This window comes from Miscanthus floridulus, chromosome 1, assembly GCF_019320115.1.
Source record: "Miscanthus floridulus cultivar M001 chromosome 1, ASM1932011v1, whole genome shotgun sequence".
Taxonomy (NCBI): domain Eukaryota; kingdom Viridiplantae; phylum Streptophyta; class Magnoliopsida; order Poales; family Poaceae; genus Miscanthus; species Miscanthus floridulus.
Genome location: NC_089580.1, coordinates 138640669 through 138649718, shown reverse-complemented (window position 1 = coordinate 138649718; position 9050 = coordinate 138640669). Strand labels below are relative to the sequence as shown.

Below are 9050 nucleotides of genomic sequence, written 5' to 3'. Positions count from 1 at the left end.
GGGTGAAAGTAGAGAGAAAACAGTGGACCCCACCTCAAATAGCCCCAACTAGCCCAAATAATCACCTCTTTGGGGGGATAGTTTTTTTAGGGTGGGCTAGTTGCAAATAACCCACTCTAGCCCTCCTATTTGGCTACTTTAGGGCTAGTTGAGCTCCAACTAGCCCAAACTAGCTCTAACCCATGGATCTAAACAGGACCATTGTCGACAACAAGTGGCAGGCCGAGCCACCACCATTGTGATCCTCCTTGCTCTTACTCGACTCATTCCTACACCACCTTACCGCAGCAGTTGCACTCGAGCGTGGTAGATCCTAGCATGCTAGCATGAGTGCGGCACCACACCAGCGACGCAGCACAAGTAGGCACGCGTAGCAGTGCAAGCCACAGGTAATGTATGTGCGTGCGGTGGGGCGAGTTGACGAAAGCACGATGCCCAGGAGATTGGACCAGGTTGGTAATAAGTATTAGAGAGCAAAATGTACAATTTGCAATAGAACCAGGATGAAACTCAAGGACAAGTTTAGGGAACTAAGTATAGAAGTATGCAGATCGGGATAAGAACGGAATAAATAAATTTAGAGAAGCACCCACCCTCTCCTCTCGATTTCTACTCTCCCCCAATTCTTCTTGAGCAGATTTGTGCTATCTTTTGCGGATCCTCACGTAAACAAGAAACGCAGTACTGGACAACAGCTTATCCGTGCAACCTGATCCATGGCACTTATATCATGAAAACTGAGAGTTAGAGACCACTGCACTAATGCCCAGTAATATAGCTCTTGTTTAGTTGGACCCCAAAATACAAAAAGTTGCTATAGTACCTGTCACATCGAATGTTTGTGGCCTGTGCATGTAGCATTAAATGTAGACGAAAAGAAAAACTAATTGCACAGTTTGATGAGAAATTACGAGACGAACGTTTTAAGCCTAATTAGTCAATGTTTGGACACTATTTGTCAAATAAAAACGAAGGTGCTACAGTAGCCCCAAAATCCAAATTTCGCAAACTAAACAAGGACATAACAAATCAAAAGAGCAACTTCGTACACACGTCACGGCCTAACGTACGGGGGATTGCGGCAGCTACTAATGCATCAACACAGTAAAACCACAGCAGCAACGTGCCTTGCAGCAAAAGCCATCAACTGGCATAAAGTAAAGAACTAGGCAGTATATCATGAATCTGTAAGTGACGCACTGTATCTGTCGGGCAACACCAAAAACATCGCCCCCAATTAAGTTCCTCCTATAGGACACGGACAATTTGCGTCTGAAACAAAAATCGAACACACCAAAAAGGGTACATGGGACATCTGAATGGATGCTCTTCTCGCTCGACATAATTTTTTGATTTGCTATTACAAAGGAACCCATTTGCTATCTTTAGTAGGTTGTGTGGCAATATATAATCCTACTAAGCTTTTGGATTTCTTCCTAATTTTGCAGTAAACAAGATGTTGCTGAGCCTGGCAGTCTCTTATATAAGGCCCCGATGATTCGACGATGTGTAACCACCACAAGAAAATTGTCAACCATCACTTGAATGGTGCAAATAAAATCGATGAGTTGTGCCCACCAAATCCAAATGAGTTCGACAGTGCCACCTTCACATCACATCTCTCCTTCTGTGGACCCACCAGCATGCTGACATCCTAAGTCAAGACAAAATAAAAAAGACATATTGGATACTGCTTTCAAATAGATGAAAAAAAGAGATCAGCACAACAGGGTAATGCTAGTTTGTAATCTAACAACATGATGGGCTCAGGATTGGAAAGTAGCAAATTATGAACAATGCCAAATTAGATCAAATGAACTATTGCAAATTAGACATGATTTGGTCAAATGAACTATTGCAAATTAGACCCACTAGTTTTGTTGTTTCAATTTCAATTTCATAGGAAAAATTAAGGCCCCAACCAAACTACAGCAACCTGGTGCCCACCATTCCATAAGCTGATGTACCAATACATGTCAAGTTTGGTGAAATAGGGTCAATAAGATTATAATTCAAGAGTGGAAAATTCTGGGTTAAAAAGAAAAGTACCACATTTTTCTCTGGATTATCCAAATTGACATTTGGATGCACCCAACCTGTCCTTATAGCCTGCAAGTACACAACGCAGTAGAAACCATGAGGATAACATGATATATCATTTGCAACAAGACTCGTAATAAATCCAGCACCCTGATATTGCTCACTAAAGTTGATTAAAGTTGATACATGTAGGCACCCATGGTGTGGTATCAGAGACCAACATTCTGGTTGTTGGCTACCACACACCCGAGTAGATCTGGTGCTTTGAGGTACACCAAGTTAGTACTTTCTGATGGCAAACTAATCAACCATCTTAGCAAAACGGAAGTGTCTTTCGTCCATCAAAAAAAGAGTAAGTGTCCAGAAACCACATGCATTGCACAAGGATGCTTAAATGAAGTGTCTACAAACAGCATGCATTGTACCAGTTTGCTTAGTTTAATAGTTGGCATAAAAAGCCACTTCTGATACAAACTCAAACAAAAGCTACACATGGAAAAACCTTTTCCCATCCATCCCCTACAGAATGGACTTGTAACCTCGGTATTTTACATTGGAAAATAGCCTTTTCAAGAACACAATGTCATAACTAGCAAGTGGATAGTTCCTTGTGGTGGCGGCGGCCAGAGATGGACGTCGGAGCTCCCTGGGGCCGCGAGCTAGGGTTTCAGGTTGCGGCGGAAGGAGCTTGGTGGCAGCATAGTAGGGTCTCCGGTGGTAGATGTTACATCACCTCCCCGACGACGGCAAGGGTAGCGCCGAGGCCGCAGGAGCTGTGGGACGGCGTGCGTGGAGGCGGTGGCAGGTGCAGGACGCGCGGGGCGGCAGAGAGGACCGGGGCGTCGTTTTTTTTTCCTCTTCGTCACCCCTGCGCTGTGGGTTTGGGGAAGGGCGCGCGCCCCTATGTTGTGTGGGTTTGGGGAAGGGCGCGTGCCCCTGTGCTGCGAAGGGCAGGCCGCTGCGGCTGCGAGGCGGCGGCACGTAGGGCAGGCGGGGGCGGTGGAGAGGGCCGGGGCGGCATTTTTTTCCTTCGTGGCCCCCTGTGCAGCGAGTTTGAGGATTTTTTTGTTGTGGTTGTCGTGCAAGGGTCATAGAAGCCATGTGTGGAGGCGGATAGAGGCACGCAGACATACGTTCGATCAGACGGGCAGGAGAAAAGGGCGACGTGGAGGCAGCAGGTGACATTTTTGGTATACCACAATATAGATAATGGTAGATCCCTGTACTTTGGAATTCTGTCTAGACCACTCAAAAGAACATCATTATAAATGAAGACCTAAAGGGTGTTACTCCCTCCGTCCCAGTATATAAGGCGCAACTCCCTTTAGCCCAAAGACCAAGAAACCTACTAAATTCGTTGGTTCCGGTGCCAAACTCCTTGGTTCCACCAGCCAGCACTTTACCATACAAGTAAATACCTAAACTAAGACTAAAGTGCATGCATGTAAATAGGAAGGAGAAGAGAAGTCTAGCAGAAGCAATAAACGGTGCATGGGTGCATGTTTACTAAACGGAGAGAGAAAGAGCCACACTTTGTATTCTGAGATGAAGAAAAAAAAAAACAGTTACGCCTTATATACTAGGACAGCGGGAGCATATGTTCAGGCACTTCATCTAACACCTGATGTTGTCAACATTTTTCTCCTCCCCCAACACGAAAATGACAGAATGTTGTCCAAGCGCAAATGATAGGGTGCTTCAACTTACTCAAATAAAAAAATTATATTATTTGCATCACCTTCTACTTTATAAACAGGGCATAAGAATTTATGCTAGTTATTGACATTACTAACCTAGAGATGAACCTGTGGCATGAGATGCACCCCCCCCCCCCCCCCCCCCCCCCCCCCGCCCACCACCAAATGTTACCAACAGCATCACATAAGCAGTCAAACTTGTTCATCACAGATTTTAAAGGTGGTTTACATTGATAAGTGGTTTTTTTTAAAATAACAGCATGTTATTTCCCACCTTTTTCAATTGTACCCTCCTACGCCGCCCCATTCCTAATTGGTGCATATTGTACAGAATGTGAAAATTAAAAGACCAAACATCCACAGGTCAACCACTAGATCTAACAGAAACTTGAATACCAGTTGCAAGCACTAAAGTGATCTATTACAAAACCAGTGTTCAATTAGTGCTTTATCATACAGGTATACTACTGATATTATCCTGCAGTACTAAATGGCACAGAAGTCTGGTCAAGTAACAAGCTGAATCTAGATACTTTATGAATCTAGTAAGAAATTGTATAAGAAAAAAATGCTACAATATGGTGCTTCCTTATGCCATAATTTCCATATGAATACTACCCTTAAGTAGCTTGTCCGTATTGGATACCATATAATATACTGAAACCTTTTATAGTAGACTGATACTAAAAAATGGATACTTCCCCCATCCAGGGCATACTCCAGACATCTTGCGCCCAGTAAAAAGTCAATCTTCAAGAGTACAATATCTAAGGAACTAAGAATTAGATGTCAAACTTGTATTTCTTTATGTAATCTATGGTCTAGACCATCCTATCATGGTGTACTCTATGTTGCCTAGTTGCATCAGCTGCACTTGAGAGTTGATTCTTAAAATTATCTCTCAGGCTATCAACAACATTTTGTTTCTTTGGTATAATATATGTCATACAGCTGTATTAATAAGTGGTAATCTTGCATTTGTGTGCTACCGTACCAGTATCAAGAATTTATGCTTTCTAAGTTTCTAATGACCTTTAATGCAGAAACATTGTTTTTATTTAACATGACTCCACTGCACTCTGGACATCAGCTCAAACAAAAAAAAGCTCTATACTTTGAAATACTTGCAACAACAGACCTTGATAAATGGAATAATAGATCATATATCAGCAGATAGCTCACTAAGATATTAAAATTTTGGACCCTATAAAGGTACAGACTTTTGAGTAATAAAAAGGAAACAAACAAATAACCCTGACAGGAAAAGTTACATTAATCTCCTTACTTGTATAGCGGCAACAGCTTCTATTCCACCGGCAGCACCTAGCAGATGGCCTGTCATCGACTTCGTTGAGTTCACTCGTATCTGCAATACATATAAGCAAAACGTTTGCTCAACTAAACTAAGAAAATCAGAAGTTTGCTTCTTTTGCCAAAAAAAGAAGCAGCAGAAGGTTGCTAGGTCTAAAATATAAGATTCTGAAATACAAAATTGCCTGAGGATTCTGGCCAAAACAATGGTTGAGAGCTTCAAATTCCTTCAAATCACCCATCTGTGTAGATGTTGCATGAGCATTTATATAGTTAATGTCCTCCTTTGTTACTCCAGAATCTGCTAATGCGTTTTCAATACAAAGAATAACCCCTTTCCCTGATATTATATTTGCATGGACAGAACATCAGCATCAGCATGAAAGGATATAAGGATAATAGAAGGGAAGCCAAATGCACAACATTAAAGAAAAATATCACCTTCAGGATGAGGCTCTGTCATATGGTATGCATCACATGTGAAACTTCCTCCTAGAAATTCAGCATATATTTCTGCACCTCTTTGCTGCAGAAATACGAGTTGGATGCTCTTAGCATTTGACTGAAATCAGCCTAAACCAAAACGACAATGGACCCAAGAGAATTGCATGAATGAAACCTTTGCATGCTCAAGTTCTTCCAAAACAAGCACACCAGACCCTTCTCCCATAACAAATCCATCCCGATCCTGTGACACAAAGATAAGAATACTGAGAAAAATAAGAATTACATCGCTTTGAAACATTCAACGGCAGATAAATACATGGCACCAAACAAGTACAGCTGATAAATGTATCACTAGCATATAGTAAATCAATAATTTGGTTAACAAGTAGTAATTAGTATTCTTAGAGTTACAGATACTAACCACGTCCCAAGGTCGAGAAGCTTTTGCTGGATCACTGTTTCTCTGTGAAAGAGCTCTGCAGGCCACAAAACCTCCCAAACCTGCATTTAACAGTTTTAAATGGTCAAAATACTGAAATAGTAAACTCAATATATGCATAAGAAAATTTGAGGTTCAAGTCAAAATGAAACAGAAGAAACTGGGAGTGAAGATATCTAACAATCAGAGGACACCTTACCAATAGGGATGATTGGTGCATCAGAACCACCACAAAGCATTAAATCCTGTATGTTTAGGTTACAACTGCAATTAGACACTACTCATTGTAGAAGAGGTCACAAGAAAATGAAGTTACTTACAGCTTCCCCTCTCCTGATATGATTAGCTGCATTCAGAATGCAGAAGTTGCTAGTAGCACAAGCAGTAGAGATAGAGTAATTTGGGCCCATCCAACCCTGCATATGAAGCACAATTTCAGTAATCAAGAATCATCAAGGAAGCCGCTGGTTAGGTGTTGTGGATACAGTGGAAGTAAACCAGGACCACTTCTGGCATCTCCAGGGTGAACAAGCACCAGTTTCCCTCAAGAAGGTTCCAGCTGAAGCATACTGAACAAAGGGTGTTCACAGGAGTCTGGTGGAGTTGTTTTCCTTTTGCTTGGTTCTTTTCTAGTTTTAGTTGTTCTGGTCGCTTTGGCTTGATGTAATCAGTTGGAGTTTTTCTGGCTTCGGTGCTAAACGGTTAACAGATGTGGTCCATCTGATGCGCTGTAAACGATACTTGTCTTTTGGCTATGGTTCAAAGACGGGGGCGGTTTGGCCCTAGAATTCTAAAAATCTATCAAAGTATCAACAAACGAGTAAAGAAATGAAATAGCAAGGAAAGATCATTAATCATATAAGGTACCAGATCCATAGCAAGTATCGCAGAACCCATGTTTGTAGTTGCAAAAGGTACACAAAATGGGTTCATCTTCTTGTAGGAAACCCTCAAAGCTTCAATCGCATCACTGAAAACCTGATAAAAATAGAATTAGAAGTGAAGCTAATTAAAAGAAACTGATATTTTCAGCAAGTATATCATGTAATGTAAGAATCTGCACCTTCATGCCACCCATGGCAGACCCAATGAGGACTCCACATCTTGATTTTTCCAACTCATTCATGACTTCTTCAGTGATTCCAGCATTCTCCAATGCTTTCTTTCCAGCCGTTATCAAATATTGCATAAATTTGTCCATTCGCTTAGCTAGCTTTGGTGCAACCCAACCATCTGTCGAAAACGATTTGATTTCTCCAGCGATTCTCTGTATGAAACATAGTGTCAAAGAAGTACAGTATGTTTCAGCGTAATTGTGCAACAAACCTCAAATCGTTATCCATAAGAAGAAACTAAATACCGTGGGATAGTGAGAGCAATCAAATGCCTCTATCTTGCTTATTCCACTGATACCCCTTAAAAGGTTATTGTAGAATTCATCAGGATCATGGCCTAGTGGCGTCACTACGCCCATGCCAGTGACAACCACTCTCCTTTGTTTCATATCAGGTTTCTTATTCTCCACAACTGTCCTTTCAGGATGCAAGGCAACTGACATGGCCATTCCTGCAGTTCGCGAGAATTTTGTTCATACAGTGTACAACTATCAGAAATCAGCATGTAAGACAAATAGAAGTGGACAACAGGAAAGGCAATGTCATCCACAAATGCCCTTATATATCAATTGAATCCTTCTTCAAGTAACACTTTGGTCATCTAAGTGTCTCATTGGGGGGAAGACACCACAATCAACAAATAATATAGGTTGGTTTGTCCACACATTTCATTTGGTATGTTTGTGCTGGACTTTTTTTAAAACTTTTGTGCTGAACTAATGGTGACACAGAGGCACAGCCAAAACCTGGCATGACAGCTGAAATATCAACTGTTAAGGAATGCAAGCTTGCTGTAGTTCCAGACTGGACAATTTCATGAACAAGGCAAGATTTCAGTTTCTTTTGATTGTCAACACGGCAACACCAAAATTGGGTCTGAAATTTCCTTGTAGGCACAGTTCCTCCTGATAAAAATTCTAGGTTTATCATAAATTTAGTGAAACTATTGCAGCCAGACCTAGCAATTACAAACCCACCAACTTACTCCAGAGCATGAGCTGACGAGCCCGAAACCATACAAAAAAAAAAAGACTACACCAAGATGCCGGCATCAAGCTGGGTATAATCCCCTCGCAGCCTACATCCCGGGCGCGCGCACGAGCGATGTGACCCTGAGAACCGTATAAAACTCACAGCTTTAACCCGCCGCCGAATCTCCGCTGTGACACTACTGATGCGGTGAAACTCCTCCGTTACAGCGAAATTTCACGGTTGAGCTCGCTCGGGCAAGCATGAAAGAAACCACCAGCCTTTGGCAATAGAAAAACGGGAAATGGGCTCACCAGAGCGCGCCCCGCCGCGGCGCCCAGAGCCGAGGCGGCAGCGCGAGCCGAAGAGACCCCCGACGCCGCCGCCGCGGTGCCTGCGTTGCTTCTCCTTCTCGCCATCGCCGCAGGCCGCGGAGAGGCAGGCGGCGACGAGCCAGGTGCAGAGCGGCGGCGCCACGGCCTCCGCCATTGCTCACGGCCTGGATCCCGAGAGCGCTACGAGGACGCGGGCCAGCTGATTTCGGGGGCGGGGACGCGGTCGCGGTCGCATCCACCGGCCCCAAGAACCGGGGAGCAGAGCCCCGAGATGCGTCCGGCGGGCGGGCGGGCGAGAGAAGCAGAGGTGGGCAGGCGGGCGAGTTCGTGGGAGCCGGGGACGCGGCGGGTGGTGGGTGGGTGAGCTCAGTAAGAAAGGAGGCGGCTTGAGCACATCTGGGAGGTGGCGGACGGGGCGGAGGCCGCCATTGCCAGGTGCTCGTGGTGGTGGGAGAGAACAGAGCAGCGGAGCCAGGAGACCAGATGGTTTGGTTTGGTTTGGTTTATTAATAGAGAGGAAATCCAACGCAACCAAACGTCCAAACCAGATGGCAAAACTTTTTTGCGCGAGTCTTTACAGAGTAGGGCCTCATTTAGATTGTAATTTTTTTTTTAATCTGGACACTGTAGCACGTTTTGTTGGTATTTGATAAACTTTATCCGATCATGGACTAACTAGGCTCAAAAAATTCGTCTC

At 43.5% G+C, this 9050-nt stretch overlaps 1 protein-coding gene across 1 annotated transcript; it reads right to left on the bottom strand.

The window, feature by feature from the left end:
- Positions 1-1158: 1158 nt before the first annotated feature.
- On the bottom strand, positions 1159-8847 carry LOC136542299 (3-oxoacyl-[acyl-carrier-protein] synthase II, chloroplastic-like). The gene is made up of 13 exons (XM_066534675.1): positions 8333-8847; positions 7295-7500; positions 6998-7201; positions 6802-6912; positions 6255-6350; positions 6134-6179; positions 5917-5996; positions 5668-5736; positions 5490-5574; positions 5234-5388; positions 5023-5103; positions 2050-2109; positions 1159-1654 (listed from the first exon to the last, which is right to left on the bottom strand). Exons 1-13 carry the CDS (start codon positions 8505-8507, stop codon positions 1538-1540), a joined length of 1485 nt encoding a protein of 494 aa, XP_066390772.1. The 5' UTR covers positions 8508-8847; the 3' UTR covers positions 1159-1537.
- Positions 8848-9050: the final 203 nt, after the last annotated feature.